The 15,237-nt window shown below is 51.1% G+C and overlaps 2 protein-coding genes across 2 annotated transcripts; one reads left to right on the forward strand and one right to left on the reverse strand.

The window, feature by feature from the left end:
• The first annotated feature begins 3,549 nt into the window (after window positions 1-3,549).
• On the forward strand, window positions 3,550-4,822 carry ERAS (ES cell expressed Ras). Its single transcript, XM_027053902.2, has one exon. The coding sequence runs from the start codon at window positions 3,884-3,886 to the stop codon at window positions 4,583-4,585; it is 702 nt and encodes a 233-aa protein (XP_026909703.2). The 5' UTR covers window positions 3,550-3,883; the 3' UTR covers window positions 4,586-4,822.
• Window positions 4,823-5,727: 905 nt separating this feature from the next.
• PCSK1N (proprotein convertase subtilisin/kexin type 1 inhibitor) lies at window positions 5,728-10,937 on the reverse strand. Its single transcript, XM_027053901.2, has 3 exons — window positions 10,730-10,937; window positions 6,540-7,006; window positions 5,728-6,093 (listed from the first exon to the last, which is right to left on the reverse strand). Exons 1-3 carry the CDS (start codon window positions 10,841-10,843, stop codon window positions 5,898-5,900), a joined length of 777 nt encoding a protein of 258 aa, XP_026909702.1. The 5' UTR covers window positions 10,844-10,937; the 3' UTR covers window positions 5,728-5,897.
• Window positions 10,938-15,237: the final 4,300 nt, after the last annotated feature.

Consider the following 15,237-nt stretch of genomic DNA (forward strand, 5'->3'; position numbering starts at 1 on the left):
CCTGGAGAGAGCCTTTTAACCTTGAGTGGGTACAGAACCCCACACCCCTGGCCAACAGGTCTGATGAGTAACGAAGCAATGAGGGCATGGGTCTCTGGTCAACCCCCTGCCCATCCAGTATCCAAAGAACTAACTGGAAATAGGGCAGGTGGCTTGGCTAGTTGTACTATAGATTAAATGGTAGAATCCCTAGGAAAATATGTGCCTGCCTCAGAAATAGCCTCACAGCCAGTCACAGCTACACCCTGGGCTGAGTGAGCAAGAAAACTATCAGGAAATGTCCTCACCAGGCCTCTCTCCCCATCTCTCTTTTTGTCCTGATTTGGGGGTGGGGAGTCTAGGTTTAACATACTTAGACTTGGTGGTCATGGGTAACTTCCTGGGGGGAAGGAGTTCCTACCATTGACCAGGGATGAGGAATTGGAGGATAGTTTGGACGTTTTATTTCTCCCATATAATGAGAATTGCTTTGGCAACTCAGAACAGAGTCTGGGCTGAAGTTTCTTAGACTTTTCTTCGTGGCCACCTTATGACTCCAAGATAACCACGAGTAAAGAAGAAGGGGAAGGGGGCTGAGCCGCCAGCTCCGCCATCCCCCTTTAAAAAGCATTCTGGATGCCCCACCCCAACAACCTCAGCATACATCTGATTGGTCAGAATGGTGTCACATGACTGCCATAGCTGCAAGGGAGTCTGGGAAATGCTTTGACAGCTGTCCACTTCAAATCGGATTCCTAAGGCCCTGACAGAATAATCCCTCCCCTGCAACTCCTTCCCTTCAGAAATGGGCACAAGGGCACAACGCTCTCCCCCAAGTTACTTTGAAAAAGCCTGCTTGAGGCAGCCCAGGGTCTATGGCCTCAACGAGGCCCTCAATACATATCCCCAAGTCTGGCCGCTCAGGTGAAAACTCTGACACCCTCTGCACACTGAAAATTTGAGGTCACAACCCAGATGGGGACAAGGTAAGGGAGAGGTGCAGCAGGAGGCAGGGGTACACGAGGAGGTCCCGCAGCTCTCTAGCAGCGCACCCCCAAGACCGCTGCCTTTGCACACGGTAAACTGGGGCTGGATGCCTCCTCCCGCACTCAGCCCCCCCACCCCAGGCGGGGGCGTGTCCACGAAGGGCCCCCCCCCCCCCCGACTACTGCGCATGCGTTCTCCCTCTCCCCTCCAGCTCCCACCCCCACCCTCCCACTCCCCGCCCCCTCGCCAGGGTGGGGGTGGGGGGGTGGGTTTGGAGCATCTCATCTGTCAGGCCTGTGAGAGCTGGGACGGCTTGCTTCCGAGCGCATCCGGAGTGCAACCATCTTTCTCAGGACTTGAGGTGAGCTGGGCCACCAAGCCTCTAGCCCCGGCCCCGGGCAGGGAGGCCTTTTCCCGGTGGGTTGTGAGGGCGCAACAGAGGTGGGCTTTGAGGGGGAACCTTCCCCTATCGCCTCCTATTCTCAGGGGTCAGGAGCCACCTCCAGCCCCTCACTCAGCCGCCTTTGTGGAGACAGTCCTGGGTGCAGGTGTCCGCGCCGGGCGGGAAGCGGGCTGCTGTCCCGAGAGGCGGGTGTGGGGTGACTCCAGGAACTGGACGAGTGGGACTGGCCACAGTCAGGGGACAGTTTAGGGTAAAACTTGCGGGTCCCCCACCCACACCTCCCCAGCTTAGTCCAGGGGAGGGTGACCTGGCGCAGGTGTTGGCTTGTAGGGGCTCAAGTTCAGGTGCCCCCCGCCCCTCGACGCACACCCCTGGCAACTGGGCGAATCCACACACCATGGGCCAGCCGGCTCCGAGTGGGGCCACAGCGTCTCAAAGGCCCTATGGTGACACTCGTAGGTCTCGGCCCACCGCAAGTGACTTGGTATCACCCAGGGAACGCGAGACCCCTCTGTGGTTGATCTCCCGTGGGCCCTGTGATCTCGGGCCGGTCACCGCCACTGCCAAATCGCTTGTCCCGGCATCGCTGTTCCTGCACTGACAAAGCAGCCATGGTGGTGATGGCCCAGCATCTCCAGGGTGGCGGGAAGAGTCGAGTGGGCCGTCATGCGGGTCCCCTGGCACCTGCTGAGCTCCCAGGAACGAATGCTGCTGCCCCTTATCGCTCCTGGTGCCCTTTGCCAACGGAGCAGAGCCCGTCTCATAGGTCCCTGGCCTCAGGCGAGAACACCCTCAGATTCCCAGCTGCCCGGACCCCAATCCTGATAGTTATCCTTGAACCACCGCCCCCCCCCCCCCCCCCCCCCGCCTTTTACTCAAGAGCAAATCCTCTCCATGAGTTCCACCGTCGGCACATACCAGAATCCGATCCGATCTCTCCCCTCAGTCTATCTTTGCTGCTACATTTCTCCCTCTTTCTGTCCCCCAAGCCTTCGGGTACCGCAGAGCTCCATCCTCAGTTTACCTTTTTATCATGCCCCCCCCCTCCGCCCGCGCTCTTCTTACTGAGCCAGCGTATCTACCGAGAACCCCACGGGTGGATCCCCATCTGGGATCTGCCCCGCCCCCCAACCCTGACCTCCAGAGCTCAAACTCAACAGAACCCCCCACTGATACCTCTAACCCACCCTCTGTCCCCAAACTGCCATCATCCCGGGTTTCCAGAAAGACCCGAGGTAGCAGCCATTATGATGCATTTCCTGAGGCCACACACTGAACCAAGACCAGAATGTGTATTGAATAAATTTAATCGTAATTTGCTATTAATAGCTAACACTAATTGAGCGCCTGCTGTGTGCCCATCCTCTCCTTAACTGCATGATAATTTACTTGCTTATCTTGTTGATCGGCTCCTTCTCACTTCCAGAATCTAATCCTCCCAAGGGCAGGGATTTTAGTCTATTTTGTTCGCTGCCACTTCCCCACCCCCACACCTCCCACCTTCCTTCCCCACACCCATCACAATGCCTGGCACGCCAGGAAAACTCTGGAAATAATGCACGAAAATTAAATAATAATAAGAATGCCTAACATTAACCAATCCCCTTCTGCATGTTTATCACCTATTGTTGAGATATATTTTGCTGATTCCCCTTTGTTGTCTGTTTTCCTGACTAGAATGACAAGTTCCTGGCAGCCAGGGTTTGGTAACAATTTTCCCAGTTGTTTGTCCTTGCCACGCAGTAGGTTCTCAATAGCTGTATGCTGAATAGGTAATAAAGGCTAAATTCTAATGTTAATGGATAGCTGACCTCATAATTTGCTGATTTACTTGGTTTATTGTCTCCACCTTTTAGAATACAAACTCCCTGGGGGCAGGAATGTTGCTCAGCATATAATATGCGATGGGGCACTATGTGGGGCTTGGGGATCAATCAACAGTGATACAAAACCAAATAAAAACTGACCAAAATCCCTGCTCTCCCTCCTCCGGAACAGGGAGGGACTGCTAATGGGCAGGAGATTTATTTTCCGGGTGATGGAAATATTTTAAAAGTAGATTATGGTGATGGTGGGGGCGCATGCGACTCCGGACCTCGAGGTTGTAGGTTCGAGTCGCGTGTTGGGTGTAGAGATTAAAGTGTAAAAAAAAAAAAAAAATTATGGTGATGGTTGCAGAACAGTTGAATATACTAAAAAACAGTGAATTGTGCACTTTAACTGGATTGGCTTTATGGTCTATCAATTAAAAGTAAATAAAACTTTTTAAAATCACTGCCTTCACATAGAGGGAATGAGACAGAAAGAAATTAAGCAACATAAATAATGTATATAGTATATTAGAGGGTGATTCGCACACACCTAGGCCCTTAGGGAAAGTGATGCGATGCCACCCAACTGTCCCCTTGCCCCCAAATGGTCTTGCCTAACCTACCCCCGCCCCCATTGTCTTTTCTTCTCTTTCCCTCGTAGGGTCTGGTGTTCACATCCCTTCCCTGAGCTGCCCACGGGGTAATGGCACTGCCAAGAAAGCCTAACATGTTTGATCTGGGCCTGGGCACGTGGAGCCTTAGCTCCCAGGAGGAGAGCCAGAGGGCGCAGGGACCCCCCAAGGGTGTCAGCAAGCAGCTGCCTGAGTACAAGGCGGTAGTGGTGGGCGCGAGTGGCGTGGGGAAGAGTGCGCTCACCATCCAGCTGAACCACCAGTGCTTCGTGGAAGACCACGACCCCACGATCCAGGATTCCTACTGGAAGGAGGTGGCCCTGGGCCATGGGGGCTGCATTCTGAATGTCCTGGATACGGCAGGGCAGGCCACCCATAGGGCCCTGCGTGACCAGTGTGTGGCGATCGGGGATGGTGTGCTGGGGGTCTTCGCCCTGGATGACCCCTCGTCTTTAACCCAGCTGCAGCAGATGCGGGCCACCTGGGGCCCTCACCACACCCAGCCCCTGGTCCTTGTGGGCAACAAGTGTGACCTTGTGACCACCACCGGAGACGCTCGTGCGGCCGCTGCAGCCCTTGCGAAGAGCTGGGGAGCCCCCTTCGTGGAGACTTCAGCCAAGACGCGGCAAGGTGTAGAGGAGGCCTTCACCCTGCTCATCCATGAGATCCAAAAGGTCCGGGAGGCCATGGCAAAAGAGGCCGTGGCAGGGCCAGGTGGGGAGAAGGGCCGGCACGAGAAGGCCATGTGTCGCTGCGGCTGCTCCGTGGCCTAAAGATCTTGGTCAAGAAAAGTGGCCCTCCCCCAGGCCAGGGTGGTGGTTCCTAGACATGCAACCTTGGAAGCAGCTAGCTGTGTGGGGACACTGTTGCTGTACTGGGGATAGATGAATCCCTCTCTCTCGGGGAGTTTTTTCTTTGGTGATGGGCATCTGATAATGTAGGGCATAGTACTGGTTACTGTTGAGCTAAGAGATTTTGTGCAAAAATAAATGGTGTTCTCAGGTTTCAAAGCTGCCTCTGTGCCAAGTGTTCTGTGGGTGGGAGTGAAACTGAGAGAATGTTACTTGTGAGATTTCTTTCATTCAAGAAATGCTGGCGGGGGGAGCCCACTGTGTGCCAGGCCCTGCTTTGAATGCAAAGGATGGAGAGGCACAGACACTTAAAAATCCCTGCCCTCCTAGATCTAACATAAGGCAGGTGTAGGAATAAAAAGTGGGGGAGGTCGAGGAAAGCCTTATCGAGTAGGTGACATTTGAGCAAAAATTTGCAGGTAACCTGGGGCAGAGGGAATAGCCAGTGCAAAGGGCAGGAGCATAAACCAGCTACCACCACACCAACTCCCAGGGCTGGGTGAGAGTACAGGTAGAGCGAGCCTCTATACTGTGGAACTCAGTATGTCAACATTAGAAATCAAGCTAACTCAAAATGCACCCTAGCTTTCTGCCCTGACAAAGACACTTTGTTAATGACCTGGAGCCCCAGGTTCTAATTTCTCAGACTCGGAGTTCCAAGCCAGGATAAGGCCTGCAGCTTGCTCCCTCTCTTCCCACTGGGAGCCCCTCCCTGCATCTGGAAGCGCTCACGTGTGCTTTTGGACACCGCCCCCCCCCCCCCTCCGTACAGCCCAAACTCTGCTCCCACCTCACAGCCACCCCTTGGTCCTCAGAAGGATGGACCCTAGAAAGATGCTACTGCGGGCCCCTGAAAGAGTCCTCCAAGCCTTCCGGAGTGGGGCATGGGATCTGGGTGGTTACTACCATTGTCTTTATGGATGCCTCCTCCAGCGAGAAGAGGCTTTAGAGTGGGGGAGGGTGTTTCTACCGCCCCAGGGCAGGGGTCCCTCTGCCTTTGTCTAAGGGCAGCCATCACCATACAGCCCACCAGCCCCCTAGAAACTGCCACTCAGACAAGCAAATAGCTGCTTTAGATCGCATTTATTGTGGGGGCAAGGGCGGCGATCTTGGGAGTCCAAGGGCAGCAACTGCAGCTGACGGGGTAAGCCGCTCTCAGTGTGCCGACGGGGAGCAGGTGGGGTGTTGGGGTGGGTGGTCCTGGGCCGGAGGGCGCGCAGGATTCAGGCGGTGCTCAGGGGGGCAGGAGGCGGCGCACCGGCGCCTGGGGCGAAGGGTTCTCCAGGCGCTTCACCCGCAGCAGGGCCCCCAGCACACCCTCAGGGGGCACCTCTGAGTTCAGATCCTGGTCCGCGGCGCGGCGGAGGCGGCGCGGGGCAGCCACAGCCTCGGGGTCCGCGCTCCCCGCCAGGATCCGCCCCAGCAAGTACCTGCAGGAGAGCCGAGTGGAAGGCACGGAGAATATGCCCGCTCATCAACATCGCGGGCCTAGGTCCCAGATGACCCTGCAACCCCATACTGCCTGGGGACCCGGCAGTCACCAGCCTCCTCCCCACCCAGTCGTCCCCAGCCCACTGCTTTCCAGCTGTCCCTGCCTCCCATCCCAGAAACTATAGTTTCCCTGCCCCCCACTACTCCCCCCAGGAAGCAGACATTGGAGCCCCCTTCCCGGGACCGAGAGTCCCGTTCCCCCCACTTTCTCCCCAGCCAGACATCTCTGACCCTACACCCTGGGTCCAGCTCCTCACTCCCTCCTAGGGTCCCAGGGCCTAGGTGTTGGCACCACGCTGTGAGGCAGGCCCCAGCCGTCTCCCCTCGCCTTCCTTCCCCCCGCAGGATGCAGGCACCGCCCCCTGCCCGCCCCTTGCTGGGCTACCTCAGCAGCTCCGGGTCCACATCTGGCGTCTCCTCGCCGGCGTCCTCTGCATCCGGGCCTGTGGGGCCGTCGTCGTAGACTGGGGGCCGGGGTCTGAGAGCAGCGGCAGGGGCAGGGACAAGCTGGGCCGCGAGGGCTGCAGGGTCCAGACGGGCGCGGAGCAGGGCGCGGGCTAGCTGCGCGGCGGGCGCGTCGGGGTCGTCCTCCAGGCCCAGCGCGGGGTCGTTAGTGCGGAGTGCGCTCCAGGCGCGCAGCAGCTGTGCCAGGACGCGCGCCTGCTGATCCTCGGCCTCCTGCGCCTCTGCCCGCGCTCGCTCCTGCCTTTCGGCCTCTAGCAGGTGCGCCAGCGCCCGCGCCAGCTCCTGCATAGCCCCCGCCCCTTCGCCGCGGGGCACTGCTCGCCGGAAGCGGCGGGGAGCTCCAGCCTCCGCCAGGGGCGAGGAGGCTGCGCCCAGGCCGCGGAGTTCCTGCCAGAAGACGAGGACGAGGAGGTGGGGGAAGAGATGTCAGCGTCCGTCAGGCCAGGGACCCCCCCCCCCACCCAGGGGATCTCCATGGACCTCGAAAATCCCCAGATGCCACCAAAGGCACTGTGGCCCCGCAAATATACCCAGACACCCCTAAGGCCACTGGAGACCCCCAAATATCTCCAGACACACTTAAGACAACCAAAGCCTCCTATAGATCCTCAACCCCGCAATGGTTTCCTAGTGATTCAATTTACCCCAGGGCTGCTGAAGAACAGTTTTTCTTTTTCTTTTTCTTTTTTTTAACAGGAGTGGTGATGGCAGACATGACAGCCATAGATTTTTCTATATTGATGTTATGGACTATAAGAACGAACCATATCTGCATTTCATGGGTTCCTATTTATTGTTCACTTGTGTTACCCAAGAGATAGCAGACTGCTCTGTACCTTGAACTTTGGAATCTATATCTAGATCAGTACCTTTAAGTTCATCTTTTCCCTATCCCTTTTCTTTCTCCTCACTCCCTCCCTTCCTCTCTCTCTCTCCCTTCTCCTCTCTCTTCCTCCATCTCCCTCTCTCCTTCTCCCCCTCCTCTCTCCCTCTCCCTCTCCTTTTCTTTCCTCTGCATTGAATTGTTTTCCTGTGGATGTACATATTTTATTTAACTAGTCTTCAATTGATGGACATTTAGGGTGTTTCCAATCTTTTGCTATTCTTTTTTTTTTATATTTTATTTTTTAAGTAATCTTTACACCCAAAGTGGGGCTTGAACTCAGCCCCATCAAAAGCCTCACGCTTCACCCACTAGGCCAGCCAGGTGCCCCCAATCTTTTGCTGTTCTTATCATGTTGGGATAAATAACCTTGTTCATATATTATTTGGCTTGTGTGTACGTCTTTCTTTAGAATAAATTACCCAATGACTAATTTTCAATTTGGACAGTTTTAAAACAATTTCAAAAAGTTTAAAGAAATTTTAAAAAGGTATCAAAAGTGCGAGTAAGGAACAAAAGACCATAAAAATGACCATGAAGAGTTGAAAAAGAAACACATCGAACATCTAGAAATATGTTTTGTTCTTTGTTTTTGTTTTTATTTAGGTAATCTCTACAGCCAACGTGGGGGGCTCGAACTTACAACCCCGAGATCAAGAGTCGCAAGCTCTTCTGACTGAGGTATCCAGGCGCCCCTAGAAATATGTTTTAAATGAAATTAAAAATTAAACAGGCAAGGGACGCCTGGCTGGCTCAGTCAGAAGAGCGTGGGACTCTTGATCTCGGGGTTGTAAGTTTGAGCCCCCCCACGTTGGCTGTAGAGATTACTTGAAAATGAAATGCTAAAAAAAATTTAAAACAGGCCAGTTAAATAGCAGATTCAATAGAGCAGAAGGAAGTGATAAGATTGAACAGATCTTGACACTTGCTACACAATGGAAGGGACACTCAGAGCAGACAGGATCAACTCCTTCAAAGACTCATGCAGAGACAACAAATGATCCTAATGCGGGAGCAATGGAAAGGAAAAGATGAATACGTTTGACTCCATTCAAATTAAGGATTTCCTGTTATCCCAAGACACCACAAATAGAGTGAATGGGAGAAGATGCCTGCAACACAAATAAAGGATTGGCATCAGATACACAAATAATGCCTAAAAAGCAAAGAGGCAAACAAACTAAACCTAGGGAAAACTGATGATCAAATATTTCACAAAAAAGTAAACTCAAACAGTTACTAAATATATGAGTCATAGGGCACCTCATTAGTAATCAGGAAAATGCAAATTAAAATGCCAATGAGCTACTATGCACAGTGCGTCCAAAAGATTGCCAAAAATCAAACTAATAATGTCCAATGTTGGCATGGCTGTGGAAAAAATGGAAACTCTCATACACTGCTGGTGGGAATTCAATTGCCAGAATAACTTTGAAAAAACAATTTGGCAATGTCTAAAAAGACGCACACAAATCCTGTGACCCACTCCTGGGGTGGTACACTGTTTGAAACAGCACAAAAGTGGAGAAGGGGAGGACAAAAGCCTGGAAACAACCCAGATGTCTACGGGCTTATTGAGAATGCATTTATAAAACCATGATATACTCATATACTAGCAATGTACTCAGAAAATAAAATAATATGCAGCAATTGACTTTTGTAAATGAATTACAGCCACGCACTTCAATGTGGAAATGTGGATGGTGGACATATCTCACAACCGATGCACAGTCAAAACAAAAACAAAAACAAAAAGGAGGTTGGAATTCGATTTCAGGCGGCCTAAGACATCCTGATGACTTCCTAGTGACCCCTAGTGACAACTAGGAGCCAGATGCCTGGCATGATTCCATTTCTATGAGGAAAGGCTAAAACAACATATTGTTTAGACATATATACCTATATGAGGATTCCTTTAAAAAGTAAGGAATCAATGAACAGAAAATACAGGATAATGATTCTGGAGGAGAGGGCTGCTGTGCGCAGGGGCACCCAGGGGCTTCTAACTACTGATCATGCTCTATTTCTTAAACTGAGTGGTGGGTAGACATGGGGGTTATTTTATCATTATTCACTACATCATACATGTATGTTAACTATATTACGCCATATGTAAAATATTTAATAATTCTTAAATCCCCCATCCTTGACGCCGACAGCGCTGAAGAGTTGGAGGATGTTGTGCTCCAAGCGCCCTGTGCGCCACAACCCCTTAGCCCCTGGGGAACCACACACTCACCAGCAATCACAACCTCACACACACTCACATGGACTAGCAGGCGTTGAGATGTCACATGTGCAACGCAACACTGCCACATCCACACACAAGCAACCGCACACGTTCACACACACGGCTGCTCATGCAGTTACGATCGCCAAGCTACCCAGATGCGTGGACACGCACCATCCTTAAAGACACAATGCAGCACAGAGACATTATGGCTCCTCTCCCCACAATGACACAGCTCCACAAAGAGACAGAGAAACAGACTCATGAACACCCATACAAAATCCTAGTCACTCGGTCGAACAGAACCCAAATGGGATGTGCACATGGGAATGCAAAAAGTATTCCCTCTCAAAAGATGAAATCTTTCTCCCCCCCCCCCGCCTCTGCCTCTCTCTCTCTCTCTCTCTCTCTCTCTCCCTCCCTCCCTCTCTCTGTCTCACACACACATAGACACGCCCAAAGGTCAGTCATCACCATAGGATTCACCAACACACGGTGTCACTGAGACAAGTCACACGCAGGAACACCACCGGCATCACACACGATGCACACTCAGACCCACAACCGCACCTCCGTATGGACGCTTGGAAGCGCTGACATCAAAGGACACACACTTACAGGGCCATCACGTTCTCACGCCCCTGTCATCGCATCTCGTGCACACAGACCCGTGCGCGCACTCCCTTCCCGAATGCGCGCTAGTCCCATGGACAGCGCACAGGCGACGGCGGGGCGAGGCCCGGCCTGCGCCAAGTGCCAAGGATGGGCTGGGCGCGGCTGCCAGGCGAGCCCCGCACACCGCCACCCACACACCCAGAGACCGAGTCCGGCTTGGCCTGGGCGCCGACTGGCGGCTGCACCCCAGGCCACCCTAACCGACCTCCCCGCACGTCCGGGAACAAGGGCAAGCGAGGATGAAGGGCCAGCAGCCGAGCGCAGACCCTTGCCCGCAGCACCCTTCTCCCCACCCCCACCCCGAACCCGACTGGTGTCCCACCTTTCCCGGCCGTGCGCAGAACGCAGGGAGAGGCCAAAGTAAGCCCAACAGCAGCAGCACCAAAAGGCCGACGCCCCCGGCCCGCGGCCCGCCGAGCAGTGGCGACCACGCCATGCTGCCCCAGCGAGCCGGGCTCCGGACGGGCGGACTGGCTGGCAAATGCGCAGCACCTGGGCTAGCGGGCAAGGCTGCGGTGCTCTGCGGCTGCGCACACCAGGGAACCCGGCCCTCCCCTGCCCACCCCCTCTGCCGCCACTCCACGCAGGCGCAGCTTGGGAGCACCAGCAGCCCCTCCATCCAGCCCATTGCCATGGAGATGCCCAAGGGGCAAGGTGGAAAGCTGGAGCCTGCGATGGCGGTTGCCATGGCAGTAGGAGGGCAGTTGCCGGGGCAACAGACCTTGCTGTCCCTTAGCAGACAGGCAAGAAAAATGGGCTCAGTGGAGTGGAATGGGGGTCTGGTCCCCACCTCTCCCTCCCTGGGAGGAGATATATGACTTGTTCAGTGGATAAACAGTCGCTACTGTGGGCAAGGATAGATACATAGATACATAGATTTCACCCATATATTGCTCAAGAAAGGATTTCAAGTCACTTAAAATGATATATCAAAAGAAACAAAACTGGTAAAATTTGTGTATCCATTGGGCAAAAAATGTTGGGAAAGGAATGTTAGTAGTTATTTCGGGGTGAGGCAATAAATAATGGTTTGTCAGTTTCTCCTTCACACCTCTCTCTGCTGTCTGAAAAATGTTGCAATGGATATGTATTACTATTATAATTAGATAAAAAGATAAAGATTATTTTCATTTTGGAATTAAAACAAAGTATGCTAACACGGCATAAATTAAAAGTGAAGAAAAGAAAGACCCATTTATGTTGCTGTGAGTATATCTCATCCATTGATTCTGTCTCCATCTCTGCAGTATAACAATTTTACAATGAAAATCATTATACACATCCCTTTATGGACCTGAAGATGATATACCCAGCCACAGTGTGATGAACACGTTTAAGGTGATTCCCATGATCCTTGCCTCCTGGTGTCCACAATATTTTTCTCTTTCTTTAATGTTTAGTTAGTTTTGAGAGGGGGGAGGGACAGAGAGAGGGAGACAGATGATCCGAAGTAGGCTCCCCGCTGACAGCAGCCAGCCAGACGGGGTGGGGGGGGGGGGAGGGGCTTGAGCTGAAGTCGGATGCTCAACTGACTGAGCCACCCAGGCGCCCTCTGGTGTCCACAATGTTGTGTAATCCCCTTCCCTTTGAAAGTGTGCATAACCAAAGGTGACCAGATATATGGGCTTACGTGTACATAATTATGTTAGAAATGAGGTTGACACTGTTACGGATGGGAGAGTCTGCATTTGTGTGAATGGAGGTCTGGGTTCTTGGATTCCCCAGGAGAGACTCATGTGAGGATCCTTGCTCAAAGAAAGACAGCCAGAAGGAAGGTAGCAACCACAAAGCAGTTTATTAAGGACAATACACTGTCAAGAAGGGAGGGTGGGCAAGCCCAGAGGCAACAACTGCTCCAGGGCTAGGGGTGTCTTTTCTTTTTATGTTTGCAGAGGTTATGGGTCATAGCTTGGGTGGTCTCCAACTGAGGTTTTTTCCATTCATCTAAGGGACTCCTCTTACCAGTTGGGAGGGGAAGTTTTTGGCCCTACAAGGTTCTTGATGGAACTGTCACAGCCATCTTTCCCCGGGGAGGAGGGGCTGTTGGTGTGAGGGTTGAAACCATAATGCAAATATATTTTAATGGAGCTATAGGTTACCCTGGGGCAGAGGTTGAAGAGAAAAGTGTATGTTCTGCACCTGAGGCTCTTGGTCTGTTAGCCCTGGGGTATTGGAAGCTGTAAGGCCAGGATGCTAAAAGCCACAAAGTCAGGGTGTTGTGCCCTCAGACTTCTTTTAAAGTTTATTTATTTATTTTGAGAGAGAGAGAGAGAGAGAGAGAGAGAGAGAGAGCGCGCACACAAGTGAGGGAGGAGAAGAGAGAAGGAGAGACAGAATCCCAGGCAGGCTCCACACCATCAGCACAGATCCTGATGCAGGGCTCAAACTCACACTGTCAGATCATGACCTCAGCTGAGATCTAGAATTGGACATTTACCTGACTGAGCCACCCAGGCACCCCTGCCCTCAGGCTTCTAATGTGTCACCTATTTATCACTGTCTTTGCCTCCAGCTGATGTCTAACTAACTGCCTACTCTATTGAAATGACCACGTTGTGAGGTGATTCCCACTCCCTTACCTCTAGGTAGCCTCTAGGAACTGAAGGTGGCCACCAGCTGACAGCAAGAAATCAAAGCCCCCAGTCCTTCAACTGCAAGGAACTGAATTCTGCCAATGACCTGGGTGGGCTTGAATCCTTCCCCAGTCAAGCCTCAGATGAGGCTGCAGCCCTTCCCAACACCTTCATTTCAGCTTTGTGAGACCCTAAGCAGAGATCCCAGTTAAGGAACTGTGAGCTAATGTCCTTGTAAGTATGTTGTGTTAAGGTGGGAAGTAACATATCATCAACAAACGAGAAATAGAAGAGAACTTCTTCAGCCTGATAAAGGACAAAACCCCACAGCTAACATCATACTTAACAGTAAAAGGCTGAAAATTTTTCCTGCAGGGATCGGGATCAAGACAAGGATGTTCCAGGGGTGCCTGGCTGGCTCAGTTGGTAGAGCATGTGACTCTTGATCTCAGGATGATGAGTTCAAGCCCCACATTGGGCGTAGAGCTTACTTAAAATAAGAAAAAAGATGAGGATGTTCCCTCACCACTTCTACCATTTCTATTTGACATTGTACTGAAGGTTCTAGCCAGGGCACTTAGGCAAGAAAAAAAGGCATCTGTAGTGGAAAGGCAGAAGTGAAATTATTTCCATTTGCAAATGACATGATCTGTTACGTGGATAATCTTAAAGAATCCACAATAAACCCATTAGAGTTAATGAATGAGACCAGAAAGGTTGTGGGATATAAGATCAATATTATAAAACTCAATTGTATTTCTATACACTAGCGATGAACAATCCAAAAACTGAAATTAAGAAAACAATTCCCGTTGCAATAGCATCCAAAAGAATAAAAACACTAGAAACAAATTTAACAAAATTAGTGCAAGACTGTACCCTGAAAACTACAAAAGCCATCTAACATAAGCTCAAATCCCATAATCGCTCACTTCCAACACCCCTTTTTCAGATACTCCACAGTTCCCCATGGTGTGTGGGCTCCCTCATTGCAGCAAGCCAATAAACCCAATTTGGTTTGACTGCAGCTGTGTTCTGATGGTCTTTGACTGATGTGCATTAACATAAATGAAGGAGGTTCAGCAGAAACCCTCACTTCCCTGCTCTGTGACCTTCAACTCAGTAATAGTGTTCCTATCTGCAACCCCTTGTGTCTCCAGCTAATTAAGTCACCTCCCGCCCATGCTTGGAAGGAAGTTCACAGTGACTTGAATCTAGACATTTCAGTGAGGCCCTCTGCATTGGGTTTATTTGTTTTGTTTGTTTTCCTAGGAATAAGGATCCCTGGGACTGTGGTTATCTGATCAGATATGTATTGTTACTTGGGAAAATTGTTTTGTAGCTTTCTACCACCTGCTCCTATGGTCTGTCTAATTGTGTATAGTAAATATATAAGTGTTCTATTTAGTTACATAGTTGATTGTTACTACACAACAAAAAGAAAAGTCTATAGGAAGACAAAAAAAAAAAAAAAAAGGCCCTGACACATTTATTCTCAAGCTGGCCCTGGGAGGCTAAGGAGCTCAGGTTTCCTCAGACCAGCATCCTTTGGACAAACAAGGCTTGGATCACCATTAGAAAATCTTATGTGGAAGCAGTCTCAAATAGGTATCTGTTCACACATGTGAACATTATTCACATTATTCACAACAGCTAAAACATGGAAGCAACACAAATGTCCATCAGAGGATGAATGGATAAGCAAAATGTGATCTATACCTAAAATGGAATATTATTCAGCCTTTAAGAAAGGAAATTCTGGGCGCCTGGGTGGTTCAGTCAGTTGAGTGTCCACTTTCTGCTCAGGTCATGATCTCACAGTTCGTGAGTTTGAGCCCCACATCAGTCTCTGGGCTGACAGCTCAGAGCCGGGAGCCTACTTTGGATTCTGTGTCTCCCTCTCTCTCTCTGCCCTTCCCCCCCACCCAAGCTCTGTCTCTGTTTCTCTCCCAAAAATAAACATTAAAATATTTTTTTCTAAAGAAAGGAGATTCTGACACACACTACAACATGGATAAACACTGAGGACATTATGCTAAGTGAGTGAGATAAGCCAGTCCCCAAAAGATGAATACTGTATGAGTCCACGTATATGAGGTACTTAGAATAGTCAAGATCAGAGAGACAGAAAGTAGAATGGTGGGTTGTCAGGAGGAAGGGGAATAGGGAGTTAGTGTTCAATGAGTACAGAGTTTCCATTTTGTAAGATAAAAAAAGTTATGGAAATGGATGGTGGTGATAGTTGCACAATCTTATG

This window comes from Acinonyx jubatus, chromosome X (assembly GCF_027475565.1).
Source record: "Acinonyx jubatus isolate Ajub_Pintada_27869175 chromosome X, VMU_Ajub_asm_v1.0, whole genome shotgun sequence".
NCBI classification, from domain to species: Eukaryota; Metazoa; Chordata; class Mammalia; order Carnivora; family Felidae; genus Acinonyx; species Acinonyx jubatus.